The sequence below is a fragment of the Oxyura jamaicensis genome, chromosome 1 (assembly GCF_011077185.1).
Source record: "Oxyura jamaicensis isolate SHBP4307 breed ruddy duck chromosome 1, BPBGC_Ojam_1.0, whole genome shotgun sequence".
In the NCBI taxonomy this organism is placed as follows: domain Eukaryota; kingdom Metazoa; phylum Chordata; class Aves; order Anseriformes; family Anatidae; genus Oxyura; species Oxyura jamaicensis.
In genome coordinates, this window is record NC_048893.1 from 109537403 (window position 1) to 109556624 (window position 19222).

General features: G+C 47.0%; 1 protein-coding gene across 7 annotated transcripts in view; it reads right to left on the reverse strand.

Moving 5' to 3' along the window:
- The window catches only part of RUNX1 (RUNX family transcription factor 1), a 169911-nt gene that overhangs the window by 2630 nt on the left and 148059 nt on the right, over nt 1-19222 (reverse strand). For all 7 annotated transcript variants that reach the window (XM_035315727.1, XM_035315722.1, XM_035315723.1 and 4 more), the window contains one exon: nt 1777-1938. In XM_035315727.1, coding sequence (XP_035171618.1) covers nt 1777-1938 — 162 coding nt within the window. The remainder of the gene's footprint in view (nt 1-1776; nt 1939-19222) is intronic.

Sequence of the window (19222 nt, forward strand, 5' to 3'; positions counted from 1 at the left end):
AGCAGAGAGAAAACAAAGCTCTTGGCGCTGACTGGTTTTAAAGCTAGAGCAGACACACTCCAGCGCCAAGCTCTGAAAGCTCGTCAAGCGCACAGCCAACACGCTGATGAATTTCTACAAATTTCTTAGAAAAGCTCTGACGCATGCTGGATGCTTCCTTTCTGAATTTGCCTTCCGTATTTTTTTTTTTTCTGGAAGATCAGTGGGACCCCTGAAGACACTTCCTTCCCGCAAACTCGAGCACATTTAGATTTAACACAGCAAGATATGCTATGGTTTGGAATGGCAGGAGGTTAAGGATACCTACGGTTGAAGGTGACACCTGATAACCTGCCAGATTTTAAATGGTGCTTCCACACCTCATTCCTGAGAAAGAAATCAAACTTCTTGAAACTGCCTAGACACATCACTTGTCAGATGAGGGTTTCTTCTGCCCAGTTTGGCAAAAAGCAGAATAACAAAACTTAATGTCAAGGTGTTACAGGTATGTCCCATTGCCTTCTTTTTTCTTTTGAGGCACCATGTCTTTAGATGGTAGGTCCTAAAATCCCTCAGACTTGCTGTCTGTTTTGCCAATACGGAATTTAAATAGGCAGCACGTCTGTGTGACATTCATGGGGTTGGGGAGAAAGCATTGAAATATTTTTCTGGAAATACTGAATGGCATTTAATGTAGAGGTAATATTTCAGAAGCATTATAAAAACAAAACAAGATTTGTAGAGATGAGCCTCCATGTACAGAAAGAACTGGGGGAAAATTAAGAAGAAGTCTTTTCATAAAAAAAAAAAAAAAAAAAAGTGCTTCAATAGAAAATGTGGATACTTATGGATTTTTTTTTTTTAAAAAAAACAACAACAAAAAAAGAAATTTTATTATTTTCCCCCAAGAAAGGGTTCCTTCTTTTTTGGGGCATCTCTTTGTTGTAATTAGCACCCAGCACCAACAAATAGTTTACTTTTGGTGGGCATCATCCATTTGACTCTTCCAAAGCAGGTTCTGTAATGACAACAACAGGACAGGCTGGAGCACATTTAAGTGATTCCCTCTGATCTTAGAAGAAGCCCTGATTATTCAAATGAGAGCAATATGTGCGGCCAAATAAGATGTTTTTGAAAAAGCCATGTGCAAATTTGGATTATATGGCTCTCATTCATTTTTGGAAAATTCCTGCCATTGAACACACACATATTGGTTCAATATGTGGGGTTAGAGTCAGCATATGGTCAGCTGAATATGGTGCAAGCCACGGGGGTAGCATTCACTTCCACGCTATATTTTTATGTTGGCTTGTAAAGCTCGGCAGTACAATTTGAGAAAGATGTAACAAGACAGTACAGCGCAACACTTAAAATGTCAAAAAATACTATCCTGCATGCAGCGTGTCCACCCATAATCTGCTGTACTCTGGTCTGAATTTAGAGTGAGGGGAGGAAACAGAACTGAAGTATCCGTGGCATTCATTTCTTGGCAGATACAACAGCTCCCCGGCTATCTAAATGATTTTAATACTTCCAGACATCTTCAAAGTGCTACTTTCTCCTGTTCATTTCTCTTTCAACAACGACGTGCTGGGCCCCAAACCACACTCCCTTGCTCTTTGCACAAATCCCAGCAAACCTTTTGGGAAGGCTTGCTACAGAGGGCCCGGCACAAGCTTCAGTGGCACTGGGAAAAAGCTGTGGCAGCAGACGAGGATGCAGCACCCGTTTTGCTTGGGCATCAGCCAGGGGCTTCAGCAGGACCTGGTGTGTGGGCACTGACTTTCAGGCGCTTACCGGAGAGGCGGCTGGAAAGCTCTGCGGTGAGGGACGTCATGCCGCTGGCCCTGCCGGGTGATATCGGCGTGGCGGGGTGCACCGAGGGGGTAGCGATGGAGCCCAGGTACTGGTAGGACTGGTCGTAGGACCACGGCGGAGACGGCTGTACTTGCCTCGTGTCTGCAATGAGAAAGAGACCTATAGGCTGTTTTGCATGGTAACACTTTGCAGTCCAGTATGCGAACCAAACGGCGTGGTGGACGTGGAAACTTAAATGCCAACGTAATTACATTTCAGTTCCATAATCCCCCTACAGATGAATTGCTTTCTAAAACACCATTTCTGCATCTGGGAGTTTTGAGCGGTTGATTTTTTTTATTTTTTTTTTCTCGTGAAGCTTTTTGCTTTTTCCCATTGTCGATAGGCAGTGAAAATAGGTCAGGGAAAGCTGAGATTAAGCTCTCCGAGGTGAAAGACTACTCATTTCTGGGATGCATTAGTATTTCAGGCTGTGCGTTCACAGCCCTTTTTGCCAAAAAAGTATGTCTTGCATGGCACCATGAAGACAAAAATACCGAACTGTGAGTGCTTCTGTGCAAGCGTGTACGCAGAGAGAGAAAAACAAGATGAAAATGTGTCTGTGTGGGAGAGACGGAGAGACAGAGAAGGGGAGTGAGACTAATCTCCTCCAGAAGGCAGATTCCGAGTTGGATGGCTAGGACCGGGGGTTTTGTCTTCCTCCTTCTTTTGAAAATCCCAGCCTTAATGAAGCAAAGAGGTATTTTGTACATCTATTTCGCATGCACTATGCATAAAATACAGAAATATAATTCAAAGGGAGGGGTGCATCTACTAGCAGTGGCTGAACTTGGGGAACAGAAACCCTGGCACAAACTGTGGAAGTGCTAAGCTGAAAACGCAGAAGCTCTGCAAGCACAGGCTTTTAGGAGAAGTTTCTGGTGCTGGGAAGCAAAATCCCAAACCGCATAGATGTGTAAAGCATTTAGTTAAATAGGGAAAAACACTAGCCTATTATTTTCTAGCCCCAAGACGTTTGAAATCAAAGATGCATGGCAGGGAGTTTGTCCAAACCAGTCGCACCAATGTAGAAACGGCTCTATTTTGCTTGTTTAGTATTTGCATACGAAACCGGCATTTTTGAGTGTGTAGAAATGTCTAGCTTTTGTATAACTCAAAGTGAGAATGAATCCACCCCCCTTTCCTACCCACAACATTTTTTAGCAAAATCTTTTTCCATTTTCTTCAGCACTAAGAGCAGTCTCCTGCAGCTTCATCGAGCTAATTGCCTTTTTGAAAGAAGCAAATGTTGGATGGACTGCATTCAGATAAAACTGATACCAGCATGGAAGGGAAATTTCCCAAGTCTGAGATGAAGGACTTTGATCTTCCATCAGAAAGCCCATCTGGAAATTATTATTTTGTTGTGCTTTATGGAGATGAGTTTTACATTTTGTTTGTTTCATCTGTTTAGAAAGGAAGATTTATACAAAACTCCGAGCCTTTCAAAAATAACTAGTGAAGGCATTTGCAGAATAAACTTAAGTCTCCTAAAGATTTTTCTGCTGACTAACACATTCAAAATCAGATATTATAAACATTTATTTATTTATTTATTTATTAGGCAGACTTCCTTAAAAATAAATTCAGTTGACTCATGTTTTAAAAGCAACATCCAATTGGAGTAAACGGGCTTTAGTAGCAACAAACAAAAAGACGCAGGCACAAAGCCGGCCGCGTTCTGAACGGTAACATCATCTCGCTGTTAACGTATGGCCGGCGTTTATGAAAGACGACGGGGAAACAGACAAGGGAATTCAGTCTCCAGGGGAAGCATTAGGATAAATACCACAAACCTTCAGCAGAGTAAGCTTTGTAATGCAACGACACTGCGTGCTTCGGTTCCAAAATGGGTTAATTAAATCACGCCTGCCTTATTCCGGCACCCAGTTCCACTGATCCCAGTTCAGCAGTTCAGCCGAGTGCCGGGGATGTGATACGTGCACTGGAGGCCCCCAGGCTCGGGCTGGAGGCTCCATAGTTTTGTCTTCCAGCCCGGGGAGTCCTTGGCGTGTCCCGCCAAGGCTGATGCCGCAGGAGCCAGAGGCTCCTCTCCGCCACCGCTCTCTCAAGGGCTTTGTCCAACGCTGCCACTGCAGAAGGAGGTTTCAGCTGGGACCACAGCCTCTCTGCTTCTCTGCCTTTTCAGGAGGGAGGAAACTCCACGTTGCTCCCGTTCTCCTTGTTTTGTGGTTGCAGGGAAGCTTTATTTTCGAACGAGGAGACTTGTGGAGCACATCCTAAAGTTGGCCACGTCCCCAGTATTTGTTCTTGTTTATTTTGCAGCTGAGCGCCTTTGACTGGAAATGTTTTATCACTTGCTCTCAGGTCCTCAGCTCCTAGCACCAAAGGGAAGAGGGGAAAAGTCCCTGCCTCCAGAGGGACCTGTACGGCTGCGAAGGCAGCGCTGCCGCCCGTCCTTGTTTTTCAGACTGAAAGAAGAGAACATGCTGTCTGCTTTCTCCTGTCGCAGGCTTCCATTGCCTGTTGGGGCAGCTGTCTGCCACTTCTCTCTTGTTTCTCACATCGCTGGCTCTTCAGGACAGGGGTTACGGGCTCGTCCCGTATCTTGCCCAGTGTCTGCAGGATAAACTCCATAAAACTCCATCCCGCTCCATAAAACAGCCCCCGGTGCAATAAGCACACCAACAAGGAGACGCAGGAAATGCTGCAGCAGCAGCTGCGGTAGCAGAAAGGGAAGCAAGACCTTGTCACATCTTTACTAAACACCAACAGGACTAAAATGAAATACAATCTCTTCTCTTCTGGTGCGACTAGAATTAGCCTCATGCTGTGTCCCGACTGGAAACTGGATAATGGACCAAATACATGTCTACTAACATCCGGAAAGAGCCTTCCAGGGTATCTGACCCACCTCATCCATTTGCTATCATTACCAACCTCTGGGGTATTTGAAACAGTGACAGCCAGCCAGAGAACCCCCCATTATTAATCTCACAATCCCATTAAGTCTTTCTTAAGTGAAAGTTCTAACTACCGATCAATTTTACATCTTGTTACCTGTATTCCCAGTCCCTGTATCTGCTATTAGATACTAAAGATCAGCTTTTTTTTTTTTTTTTTTTTGACATCGGGTTGGTTAAGTTGCGATCTATTCAGGGACGTTAATATAGCATATTATGTTACATACACACATGAAAGCAGGTTATGCTGGCTGACCCCAGGCATCACCGTCACAGTTGTTTAATAACAAGTGGAGAAAATAAACACTGTAGTAGCATTTTTACGGCAGCATTTCGCTGTCGAGAGGCAGATTCGGCTCCCAGTCAGGGGAAGGTCTGCATTTCCAGCAGCTTCACTAGGATCTGGAGTAGGGGTCTCAAAGAATATCGTATTTTTTGTGATATCTGCTTCTCTTCAGCTTGCAGCTTACCCTAAATTAAACTGGAACAGATTCAGATTTGCTGCAGGATTAGGCTACTCACACACACACACACACAAGACAACTAACCCTTTCCGAATGTATTGCTCTCTTCTGTTTACTGCTTTCAAAATAAAGAGATGCACTTCTCCGAAGTTAATAGCCAGTCCCAGGGAACCAAATGTATGGATCTGTGTGGCTGAAGTGAATTGGGTGAAGATGCACTGAAAATAAACGGGAGTTGCTTCCCAGCTCCGAATATCTTTGACGAGATATGCAGGGAGAGCTACCTCAACAAAGGGAAATAACAGGGCTTTGGGCCCACACGGTGTTAAAGCCAAGCAGGGCTCCAAAATCATTTAAAATAGCACGAACCCAAGGAAGTCGGTGAGCTGTGCCCAGTTCTCCCGGTATTTCTCCCATTAGCAAGTACTTTCCATTTCTGCTTTTTACGGTGTGAGAAAATGTATTTAAAAACATGAAAACAGTTATTAATTGCAATAAACCACTCCAGGGCGAGAATTATGGTGCAATAATTCACACCTTGCTGCCTAGTCACTAGCTCTCGGCCTCTAGCCTCATGCCTAACAAGCTATTAAGCAGAAAGCACTGAACCATCCTTCAAGCCTCGTCATGTTTTATTGCCACGAGAAGGTTGCGCTCGGCTCGTTTGAAAAAAAAAAAAAAAAAGAAAAAAGAAAAAAAAGAGAAAAAAAAAATAAAACCCGCAATTAAGCTCTAAAACGTTGCATAACCCTCGGTCGGTGAACGAAACCGGCGTCGGGGCGCGGGGAAGCATCGCTCCAGGGGTGGTGAAGGCACCGGCAGGGGGCAGCGAGACACCGGCTGGACCCCGGGGTGGGATGGGGACAGAGGTGGGGGACAGCGCCCCGGGGTGTGAATGGGGCCGGGGCAGTGGGATCACGGCGTGGCGTGGGATGGCGGTCGCGGTGTTTGCTCCTATCCCCTCACCTGTGCTGTGTGCTGAATGTAATGAGCCACAGCCATCTGTCGAGAAGGCGGCTGCGTGTTTCGAGCATAAACTCATGCCTTTTAGCCCGATCACAAACCTAATGTTTCCACTTCAAATCTGCTAACAGGTCCCGCTGCACCTGCGAGCGCAAAGGGCAACCCGCCCGGCGGTGTTGTGGCTGGGCCGGGCTGGGTCCCGCACACCTTCCGCTCTGCGTTTGCTCGCGGGGCCGAGGGAGACGGCTCCCGGCGTGTCCCGGCAGGTCAGACACCGCTGCCTCCGAGCCAAGCGGGGCCGCGGGGCCAAATCCCAGTACGATACAGCGTGTTCCTGGAAGCCGCCGCGAGGAGCAGCAGGATGTGAGTCAGGAGGCGAAGGCGCGCGTCGGGAGCCGGCAGCGGCCTGCGAGGCAGCAGGTACGCCTCGCCGCCTTCCCCTCGCTGCCCTGGCAGCTGCCCCGAGAGCTCCCCTCCGCCTCGGGAAGCATCGCTACCGGCTCCGAGTGCCTTCTGCCAGGGATTTGACATAGCCCCGGCCAGGGGAGATGAAGAAGCCGGCCCCGAGGAGCGAGCGGTTAATTAGCCGCTGGCTGCATCGGTGAGGATCCCGCCGTCCTCGGCACGGCGAGATGAAGATGCGTTGCGAAACAGCCGCGGCTGTTGCCAGGCTTTTTTCTCGAGTTGCAAAAATTTCTGTCAGTCATACGCAACAAACCCCGAAAGTCGCAGAGCACCGGGCTTTGCAATTCCCCCGCCGTCCTGGCAAGCGCTAGAAAGGCAGCAACTGGCAGAGGAGACGGGGTGAATGAAAGCTGGGATTAGTTTCCTGGTGTCAACTCGGAGGCAGACAAGGGAAGAGCAGGATCCTTAGCTGCTTTGAACAGCTTTTCTGAGCCTGGGATTCGTCCGCCTCCCCTCCCCGCTCTGATTTGCTAATCTTTCCAAAGGGAAACAGCTTTTATAGTGTGACTTTGAGTGTAAGGCAGGAATGGTCCTGACTGGACTTGCTCACTCAGAGAGGCGTGTTGCTTAACAGGGGAAACGGACTGCGAGCACAGAAATACTCCATGCAGCTCTAGGCTCAGGAGAAAGACACCGCCTGCCTAAAACCTTCTGCTCGTCCTTTCCTCCTTCCCCCCTATCCCAGCATCTTTCACCTGCCTGTCTCTCCCTGCCTCTTCTTCCTGATTGCTTTCTCTTGTTCCCCCCTGGCCGCTGAAGTTTCAGGTGAAGGTGTGAGCAGCACATGCTCCTGCGTGAATCAGACCGAGCCCTTTCCTAAAGCAGTGCACCCGAAACGGTTCGATTTCCCTCCCTCCCTCGGGACCCAGCAAATCCTCAGCCCAACACAGCACCGTGAAAAGGTGTCATCTGCCGGCAGCTGGAAGAATTAGTCAGTAGCATAAGCAAGGGGGACTTTCCCAAGGACAAGTCCATCACTGGCAGCGGCAGTGGCAGCGGCTGTGGCAGCCACCACACAGGGCTGGTATTCTCGTACCGCTCGGCGCTGGAACACGAGGAGCTGGAAAATTACCGAGCCAACTGTAAAATTCCACCAGCAGTGCCTCCAGCCTGCGGGGTGGTTTCCCTCCGTGTGCCCGGCTGTGGGAACCGCTGTGGCACCGCAGAGCCACCTCCCAGCACAGGAGCCAGGAGGTTTCATCGAGGTGGGTGCGAGCTCTGATTTGCCCCCAGGCAAAGTTTTTCAAAGCCTTCTAATTTCCATGGAAAATTTATAGGAGATGAGCACTCACTCCTCCCCGCGGCCTTGAAAAGCCCCTTTTGGGTTGCTCACAGGTGACAGAACTTATTTTGGTTGAGAACAACAGTGACAGACAAGCTGTGTGCCTGGAAATGTGGAAGTTATGGGGAGGGGAACCCACCCAAATCCCCAGCTATTCTCTGGAAGAGAGATCTTTGGCAGAGACCTCCTACCTGTGTTTGTTTTCATTTTAGTTCAATATTACTGTGGTTTTGTGGGGTATTACAAAGGCTAGAGAAAATCTAGAGGCATTTGAGCTTCCAAAAAATCTCCCGTGGGATAGGAGGAGGAGAGAATTTCCCCATATGGAGGAATCAGACTCTAGAGACTAAAGGAGACAAACATGAACCTCAAGCAGAAACCTTTCCCAAGCCAGTTGTTGATGCTGTTGGTTCTAGCTACCATGAACTTCCAAAGAACTACCAAAGAATCCTAGGCATGGCATGGACATACAGTGCCAACCCCTGAGAAGGATCAAGTAAAGAAGACCATGAAAACCCATGGTCACAAAGCAGTGTGACCAGGTGCTGGGGTGCAGAGCACCACTTTTGCTCTTTGTTCCGCTTTGTATTCAGTTTCTACGTGTAACCTACCCCCCACTGGTCTTCTCTGTGGCCCTAATTAGAAAGTTAGCTCATTTCTTTTCAATACTGCACTAGAAAGGGTCTTGAGGAAGAAAAAGGTGCCAATCTGCCAGACTGAGCCTTTGAGCACATCAGTCGTCCAGTGCTGAACGCAGCAACAGAACAGAAATCTTATAGGAACATTTTTGCTAGCTTTTATTTAGAAATTGATGGCAGGGAAGAGAGAAAAACAAATCAGTGCATCTTAACGTTTTATTCGAATTTCCTTCACTCTCTTTGTGTCCACGTCAAGAAATTAAGCGCTCCAGTGATATCAGGATGCCTGGAAGTGCTACCAAAGGCAGCAGAAGAAAGCACCTGTTCTGCTGTGTGTATTCTGGGGACAGAAGGAGCAATGAATATTCCCTCGAGTTTAAAACTTCCTTAATGAACTGCCTGGAGTAGCAGAACCGCATACGCACAACACAGAAGCACCGAAGTGGCATTTAGGAATGGTAAGTGATTGTGGGGAGGGGGGGCCTCCAAAAAAAGTACTCAGGGTTCATTGCTAACTTGGTGCCAGAATCAGGAAGTGCAGACAGCTCCAAATACTGAACTGTGAAAACTCCGATTTCACAATCAGCATATGTGCTGTCCTAGCAGGTTAGTACATAAGCTGCTCAAATGAAATATAAACCATCTCTCCTACTGAGTAAGCACACTCCTTCTGGGCTCGCGTCACTGCTGCTTTGAAGAACATGATGGCATTATGGGCAAACTGCAAAGTCTCTCGGTGCCAGTGACACACAGAAGTTGGAAAGCTGAGTTCTGCAAATTAAGGATGCATTGTTCTTTGTCTTGCAAGGTATGAGTCACCCCGGAGAGCTGCAGCTATTTGTTCAAGAGGGAGACTCCATTCCACCGCTCGCTTGTCCTCCTCTTCCCTCCCTCCCCGCATCAGCAAGGAATGAAATAAAGGAATTCAGCCTTGACCTTCCACTCTTTTGGCTCCTCTGTAAGAGACAGGCAGCCAGACTCGATGCCGCTGCAGTGCTTTCCCCTATCTATAAGCACACTGGTAAGGCACAAACTGAAACAGCGAGGGAATCAGGGACAGATAGCGCGCCGGTGGCGGCGGTGGGCGAACGTCACCCTTTGTCCCATTGTGCCCAGCCTGGGAGGTCGTGAGATGTGGGTGTGATGGAGAGGGAAGGCATGCAGGATGACAACGTGTGCACGTACACCTGTGTACACACTTGTCTACTTGCTGTATGGCATGGCAGTTCCTGGGAGTGCTCCCTAGAAATCTCATCTCTCTGAGTCTGGAGGGGAATCCCCGACCTGTCCACATAGCAAGCCCCCTCCCCCCTCCCCCGACAGCAGAGCACCCCTGGTCCTGTCCCAGCTGCCCGCTCTCCAGGTCTTTTCCAGCCTAAATGATTCTTTGATTCTTCTTTGATTCTGCCTGCTGCTCTAGGTGCTGGCTGCTGCTCTCCTCCTCGCTTTCCCTGAACCACTCTAGTATGTGAACGCCTCCCAGCTAATTAATCACCTGATCCTCGTGCTGCCCCCCCGAGGAAGGGTATCATTACAACCCTCATGTTAGCAGGAGGAGAACTGATGCACGCACAAAGCAAGGCTCCAGCTCAGCAGAGCACTCAGGGCACGGAGCTCAGCACTTGGCTGAGTCAGAGCACATAGGAATTACCTGATGTCACCCCGGCAGGGAAAGTTCACCTGGCAAAACAGCTTGGGGGGCATGCATCCACTTTATCCTAGTTAGCTCACATCCTGAAAGCAGTCTACCTGAAGTGTAGGGCTCAGGTGGGGCACAGCGCTCCCCAAGAAGCAGGTCCATCAGCCCATCTCACTGCCCTGCTGCTGGCAGGAGAAAGAGCTGCTTTCAGCCTGCCTTGGGCAGGTATGTCATGCCCTGGAAACGCAGACGTAGCAGTAGGGTGCTAATTGTGTACAACGTGTAATGTTGCCTGCTGTTGGCCTGGCTCTTGGGGGAGGATTCATCCCACCTGAGAGATCTACAATGTAGGTGTCTACCTCTGAGCTACTTGTCTAGACTCCCTTTATTGCCAACAGGGCAAAACAGACATTGTTGGAGCGCAAGCCATTGCAGCTAAGGGAGACATCTCAGCCAAGCCAGGTGAATCACACCCGAGGAACAGCTGTTTCCCTCCCCAGCTGCTGATTCCAGACAACTGTGTCAGACGGAGACACACAAAACACGGATGTCTCAAGCTGGGTGAACTGAATCCCACCCTGGTTACAGTTTCTCTTTCACGGGCGGAACAAGACGAAAGGAAGTGGCAAGGTATCTCCCGGGCCAGGACCTGGAAGTCGCACTGAGTCAGTATTTGCAGGCGCAGGACTACCTGTGCCTTCCCCTCTAGGGCAATACCCTTCATGCCAGTGGGCTGGACCTGACCCTGCTGGTCCCGGGGGGCTTCTGATAGCCTGGTGCCCAGCCCCTGAGCCATCACCTTACCAGGACCTGGGGTGTTCAAAAGGGCGGTGGTGAGTTCACGACACAGCGAGGTGTTCCCTTGCTCTCTGACTACAGTTCAAGGCAATTAAATAGCAGGATGAAAAACGGATTATTCCCACTGGAAAGCAAATGCCATAAATGAAGGAGCAGAGCTGAACAAGGAAGTCTTCGCAGTCAACCGTGAGACACGGTGATAAAGGAATGACTACAGCGTGGCCTCAGGTATCTTAAAGGTTGCTCCAGATGATGCGAGCTAATTACACCATATTAAAGTTCTTTAGCCTACAGATAAACAAAAAGTCATCATCAATCTCTCTCTCTCTCTCTTTTAATACTTTCAGTGCTCCCTCCCCTTTTTCCACATGAAAGTATTGGAAGAAAGAACTTGCTCTCTGGAGTTTACAGTCATTTTATCCACCACAAAACACTGACCTTGATGTGAACTAATTAGGATTGCAATAGATTATTAATACAAGTCAGTAAGGTGGAGTTCTGTCAGTATAAAAGAGGCCTTTGAAGATAACAGCCATTTACACTTTCATGATCTCATCCCAAGTGTGCAGAAGAAAGCCTATAAACTAATAAAGTAGAATTCATCTAGGGGCACTCTACACATGCAGCAGAGTATCACCCTCCAAACTCTTACTCAGGGTGGCAAACGAAATCTGCTTGGACTCTTTTAAATGCCAACACAAATCAGGATTAAAACAACTTTTGGTCATAAGCAGATCTCTGATGATCTAAAGACACACAGGTTCTTTTTTTTTTTTTTTTTTTTTTTTTTTTAACTTAGAGAAAGGAAGTGACATATCAAATGCAACCTTCATACTTAACAACTGAGGTCACCTTGAGAAAAATGATACTGAGCCCCGTGGTATGAAACCTCTCTCCAGAGTGCAGCTTTGATTTACAAGGTGAAGTAAGGTCTTCTTCATGCTAACGTATATTTGCAAAGTGAGTTTGATTTAGAATGATGCACTGATTTTTTTTTTTTTTTTTTTTTTAAGTGGGTATCTAAGAAGCTGTTGCTCATTATAGTACTAAACCAAAACGGACTTGTTGGAAACTCTATTAAATGATCTGCTCCTCTAAACTGTCAAGCTGGTTTTGAGGAGATCTGCAAAACCGAAATGGAAAATGAGTTAAGCCCAGAAGTATGTGCTGAAAGCCCCAACTCACTGGCTTGTCAGGGGCATTCAGTCCAGAAATACATTTAAAATACCTTTTAAGAAATGCTTTGCTTCCTGTACGAAATCCCTTGGCACTTCCTGTTTAGCCGAGGAATGCATCGTCCTGCACTGGCGGCCGTCACAGATCCCACGCAAGCTGTGGCACCGGTGGGTGGCCCGAGGACGTCTCCCCTGGCCCTCTGGTGAAGCAGGGAGGCCAGAGGAAAGCAGCTGGGGGATTAAAGAAGGACTAAAAGGAAGCTAAGGACTCGTCTCCTGATTCAACCCCTCTCCGCAGTTGCTCAAGGCATACAGTCGTTTTGGCTCAGCTTGTGTGTGAGCTCTGCAGGACGTATTTTAACATTACCCTGCCTGATTTCAGAGCAGGCCAGATCTAAACCCGAAGGGCAAAAGGTACAGGTGGAACAAGCCGTGAGGCTAAGAGTGCTTCTCAGTTCAGTAAGATGCCAGCCAGAAGCTCCCCGACTCCCGCAGGGCAGCGAACGTGTACCCACGACCTGTAAAAGACCGACCGTAAGCCTGGGTTTGTGTGCAGGTGGTGCTAGCAGGATGGGTGGAGTAAGGAGGAACGGTGTTCAAGGAAAACTGATCCAGTATAGAAAAGAAGTGTCAACACATGTCAAGTGTTGCAAAATGGCCTGGTATGGGAGAAAAAAAGTAATTCGCAGTATTAAAACAAACAGCTGCTGCGTTGCCAGGCTGAAGAGGTTTTCTTCTGGGAATCAGAGATGTGTGATGTTTGATAAAAATAACAGCCTTGTTTCACATTCTGAATAAACCATCTTAATAGTTAACCTCTATACCTTTACTGTACTAACTAATTTTGAATGACTTGAAAAATACTGCTTGCTATAACCTCATTTCAAATTGCACCAGGTGACCAGCCTGTCTGCTCAGAAATATCATGTAAAATTATTGTTCTCTCTGTTGGCAGTTACAAACTTCTAAAACACTGACGCATCAAAAATTTTTTAGAAACTTAGCTAAGCACAGCTAAACGCCCTTGCACGTGCTGAACCGAGCAGCTTTATACAACTGAGGCATGGAGAGGAAGAACACTAGTCATTATTATAAGCAAAAAGACCTTTTTTCCATTTCAGAAACTTTTTCAAAGCTAAACATAATCTTAATACATAAGCAATCAAATAATAAATAATTATTTTCTTTCATAAAGAACACAAGAAAGAATAAAACCAAACAAAGGCGTTTATATTTAACTTAAAAATCCAATGTGATGGCAAGGATGTAAGTTATTTTGGGTTATAGATCTGGCTTGGTCAGAGAAAAAAACTTCGGAAATTGCTGTAATTGAAATATATTTACATTTTCAAAATTAAAAAAAAAAAGGCAACACTTGGAACAATACATTTAAGTTCAAACAGAAATCATAATTTTGCTGTTGCTGTCTTGCAGTTGTTGATATTTTGGAACCGCCAGTAAGACAAAACAAAAACCTCTTCCATTTATGTGTGCAGCTCTTTAATCTGTTCAAATTAATATGCCGTATTACTCATTTTTTCCCCGGCGTGATCCTAAAATGATTGCTTAGTTGCACTTGCATTAGCCTCTCCTGCCAGTGAATTAAATGTGGAATAGTTTATTGCCCCGTCCTCCAGCAGCTCTTCCCCCATCCTCACAGGCTCGTTTAGCCAGTCTGAATTTACAGATAAGCTGATGATGAGACACTAGAAGGCAAAAACAGACAATTACCTAGGCAAATGTTTGAAGGATTTGGGCCCTGGGGCAAAAATGCTGTTTACTAAAGACTGAAAGTGCCATTTCTACTTAGTACAACTGTGTCTGAACTCAGCAGTTCTGGATAGTGGCCACCAGTGGACTCAGAGCGAGTTTTATAGGTGTGAGATAACATCACACTCCTGTCTGCATTTCATCACCGCAGGGCCTTTCTCTGTATTCTGAAACAAAGGCGTGCAAGTACCAACAGAAGTATACTTCACCATCTGTCTTTATGTTCACTCATTGCACAGTTAATCATTTATTTTTATGCTGAAGACCACCCCGACAAGGTGCAAGGGCAGATCCTCAGCTGGCCTACTCAGTAGAGCAATGCCAACTTGCACCGGCTGGAGATCTGTCTCTGGGTCTAGTTCTGTGCCTTTCAAAACTCCCTGGATGCGAGCAGGGTTCTGGTGTTGCCCTTTCCCCTTCCTATTTCCCTCCTCAAATGGTGTTTTGGGGAAAAGGAATGAGGTAAGGGTCGAGAGGAGGAGGAACGAGGTGAGAGAGCTGCTCTGCCTTTCAGGCCTCCCTCCTACCCCTGCCTGCAAGGCCACAGAGGTGGGATCAGCGGTGGCCATGGCAAAAAGGGAGGGGATTGGGATGTAGAAGGGAAAGCATAAAAAAAAAAAGGATGTGGGAAAGCACAACTGGTTTTCCACAACCTAGGGATGGTCCTGGTCACCAAGAGCTGTGTGGTACACATTTGCTGGCGCTGCAGCACATACGCAGGCTGAAGCGCAGCTAGCCTTTGCTTATACATGGCAAACAGCTACGTGGAGAAAGTCTGGAAGGCCACTGGCATTTTTTGGCTCTTTCATCACTAGTACAAACTCCTGCTCCAATGAAATGCTCAGCCGAACGCCTCCTGCCTGCCTCGGTGAAAAACTGCCATTAACATACTTGGTGGAGAAAAGCCTGTGTGGGACAGGCCTACAGCCCCTGCCTCCCTTGCCACTCACCCCAGTGGGAGAAGGGTGCAACAGAAAGGTCAGGAAAGGACTCTGGGTTACAACCAGAAGTACCGCCCGACCAGAAGTGAGCTAGGAAACAAATCTGACTTCATTTTGACGCAACACCTTGAAAGAGAGAGCCAACAACAGAGTTTCCAGAAGAGGCACATATGAGATATCTGAGCACAAGAATTGGAGGAGGAGTGAGAGCACAACAGCAAAGACAGAGACCGAGACGAAAATCAGCCTCCTGCCTTCACCTCAGGAGTTAATGGTGCCTGGAGCCAGGCTGATCCTCCACCCAGGCCGAGCCACTTCAGTGCCAGGAAGTGGAGGATCTCGTCCACGCTGGCATCTGAGCCCAGCACCTTTCACAACCTCCGAGATCTCAAGAAGTGGCCCTGCAGTGCTGGGTAAATGACACAGGTGCTAGGCAAACTGATAAGCAGCTATTAATAGCGCTGACCCAGCCGGAGGTAAACTTCTCAGAAAGTCTGTGAAAAACTAGGTGCCCATCTCCCATACCTAATCCACCAGGCATGGGCCTGCAGCGTGAGTCCTCAGAGACCAAGCCTTAGTCACATTTAACTGCCAGGATCAAGCTACACTTTTCACAAGCACTCCACTGCCTTTGTTTTGTAAACCTGTTTTCCCTTGAAGAAAAGAGGGGCATGTTGCCTCAAAGCATTGGGAAAGTGTCTTGTAAGGAGGCAGCATTTCCTCAGCCCTCCCTTAATTTTTTTTCCTCCTTCTTCAAATGTGAAAAATAAGTTGTATGACAGCCTTTGGTGGAGATGTGTGCAACAAGGCCCTCATTGTCTCAGACAGGTGTGAGATTGGAATTGATTCAGCGCCAGCAACCCCAGTATCAGAGCCAGCTCTGTGAGCTGAAAACATACACCAACCATCCAGTAATACCACTGCAGCCAGCCAGAGACTCAACAATTTAAGGCTTAACACACACACAACATAAATCAGATGAGGATGTACCAGCCAACCGTCAGCTTCTTGGGCAGATGCCTGCAGACCGTCTGTGCAGATCAGACCTTGCCTGTTTCGGTTATTGGAAACATTTTTTTTTTTTTTTTCATATAAAGATGAGAGGCTGGGTGGAGCAGCTAGCTCAGACACATTTACATTTGCCCTATCTTGCCCCAACAGCCCTCCTTTGCTTGCTGTTTGGAGGCAGGACTTCTTGTAAAGTCGCTTTATTCCAAGTGCAGGAGGGAAGGAATTACATCTTGGGGAAATGTTTAATGTACAAATACAGAAATCACATGGACACGCTTTCAGTGTGCACCACCCTCAAGAAACAAAACCATTCTCCTTCCTTGGGGAGTTGAGGAGCCTCTGAACATGATCGAACAAGCACAAGAATTAGCACAGCTGTTTTTCTTTCTTTCTTTCTTTCTTTTTTTTCCTTTTTTTTTTTTTTTTTTTTTTTTTTCTTTTTTAAGGATGTGTTTCCTTCACTTTTCCAGGAAAACCTGTTTTTGCACTCCCTCCTCCCTGCCTTCACTTCTCTCACCTGCTTCACCCCAGCGGTCCCTGAGCTATGTCTGGCTGGGTTACTCACCCAGTGAGGGCACGGGCGGGCAGTGCGGGTAGCGCGGGTGCAGGCAGTGGCTGAGCCACACGCAGGACCGATCCCACATGCCACCCCACCACCCCGGTCATGCTGGGGTGACCCGGCACAGACCTGGCCCTGTTGCTGTGCTTGGTTTCTCCCTGTGCTCCTTGTGGTGGAGCCTGCCCCATTCTCCCACACTGTATGAGAGGAGCAGCATGCAGCTGTGCTGGTGGCTGAGCACCAAGCCCCTGGTTAGGACTGTTTCATTGCAGTAGCCTCCTCTGCCCTTGCTCAGTTCCACCTGCCCCCATTTTTTCAGCAGATCTGGGGATGGAGGTGGGTGATCCACGGGGATGGCTGCAAACTTTGTTCCCAGTTGGCTCTGGTTCCTGTGTCCTGGGGGATCTCGCTCAGCTCCTGCATTTCCCAACAGGGCTTACTCCTGGCCCTGCCACGGCTGCTGGTCCCCTGCCACATGCATTTGCAGGGCTTATCCGGGCAATGGGAGAGGGCTTGCAAGGCAGTGGCTGGGGAGTGCCACTGCCATGAGAGCCTGGTACAAATGCTCAGGTATGTATTTAAAAGCTGAAAAGAGGGAGTTTCAAAACAGTGTTTGCAGAGGTGGGTAAGCAAGGGCAATCTGCTAGCAATCTAGTTGTACCTAGGTGAGCGTCACTTAGCAAACCTTGTTTTGCACTCATTTGAAATGTCTGAGTCCCTTTTGTGTGGTTCTTTTTCTAGTTAATACAAGTGCTCACTTTTATAATGTATGGCAGAGCAGAACTGTTCTCTGGTTGATACCTTCCCCCACTAGGTAATTAATAATGAGTCTGAATTTGCAAATGGTTTTGCATGTAAAATTGCTCATGTACATATAGATCTCAAGGATATCAAAGAGACTGTTTGTTTGAGCAGTTATTCACGTGCTCTCCTGCAACATGAGGATCATCATCTGGAGTTTGGATTTTTAAAATTAAATGTGCTTCGGTAACCACATGCAGTGATAACTCAAACCATCATAAACGCTGTACTAGTTCAGCTAGCTGTAAATCAGCATTACACTAATAAAACAAAGCATTTCTGACTAAATGTTGTCTTTTCTACAGTTCAAAGAATATAGCAGTCTACAGCAACCTCTGAAAACTTATCAATGAATAAAGCAGGGAGTATGTAAATTTTTGCTATGAGAATGATTTTTGGCTGCACTATGTTTCATTAGTAATGATCACCTGAACTTGATCCTCAGAAAATAAGAACCTGAACTGGCCAAGTCATTCCTAAAAGCTCTGGTAACTGTAATTACTTAAAAATGCAAAGGACGTAAACCACAACGGTTTAGATTATAAAGTCTGCCTAGTGATCTGGTTCCATTTTTGGGTACCTAATCAAAGACATTGAAAGCATCCCTTTTTGCAGAAATCCAGGCTCCTTGAAAGTGCCTGGAGTTGAGCACCAAAACCTGGAAGCTCTCAGAATCACCAATCTTGAACTGATTATCTTGCCCAGTACAGATAAATGGAGTAAACCTCTGAAACAGACCTAGGCATTTACTGTCAGAAATCGAGCTGACCTTCAGAGCAAAACCACAATTTTTTAATGGATCTATTTCCCATGCCTTTGTTTTTCTACGCTTTTAAGTGAAGAGATGTATATATAGAATGAAAATGCTCAGACAGAGGCAATCATCTGTTCGACTATATAATGTGTGCTTCCCCAAGTAATTGATTGTTTTACAGAGCGCATCCAAGCACACTGTTCTTTGCATGCGAGCAATCTCCTTTTATAGTGGTCACAATACACGGAACACATAGGGAACACATATAAATAAGTTTGCTAATGGTGTACTGTGTACTCAGTCATACAAGAGGAGCCCTGCAAACCCTCTACACACCTGGGACCATTAGAGATCTGCTTGATGCAACATCATGTTAAAGACAGGGCAGTGGAAGAGGCAAGGGCATGCCTTCACTTGGGGCTCTGAAGGAAGCCCCCTGCCCCGTGGATAAAAGCCCAAGGGTGAAGAAAGGAGAGATCTGCGCCACAACCCATGGGAGATCCGCGCACAGACCCATCGAGCTGATGCAGAGTCTGGAGGAGAAAAATTAGAAGGTCAGGTGGATTCAGGTCTGCCTGGGCTTAGGGACTAACCTGTGTGCTATTCTCCTTGTATTTTTCCTTCTTTGTTTTCTAGATCGCTCTGCTCTAACCCCCCAGTGGTTCAGGTTTGGAAAGGCTCAATTCAGTATTTGAGGGAAAATAATACATTCAATTACAAAATCAAAGCAGTATCTTCTGGCACATGGCAGCATCAGCTGAATAATAAGCTGTTTTCAGTGGGTGTTTGTTTTTAGGGTAAGGAGTTCTTATTTATTTTTTGTTTGTTTTATTTACCATGGGAGGTAATTTGAGCTCTGGTATCAAAACATGTCATGTTCTGCCAAGAGGGGATTAAAGCAGAGAATGCTATGGAAAGAAACTGGATTTGTCAGTAAAGAACTGAGAGAGATTTTATTTACCAGAGTTTTGCAATCAGAGCTTTTAATCTTCATCACAATTGGGCTATTCAAAGGCCAAGAATATGCTTCAAGGGCCAGTCAGGAATAACCCCAAAAGCAAGGAGTAGCTGCCTCAGATGCTAAAACACTAACAAGTGCACGGCCACTTGCTGCCCTCCAAGGTTCACGACACTGGGAGCACCTGCCTCTGGGGCAGGCAGGGATATTTGCTTTAGACGACTTCAGCACGCCAATGCAACAG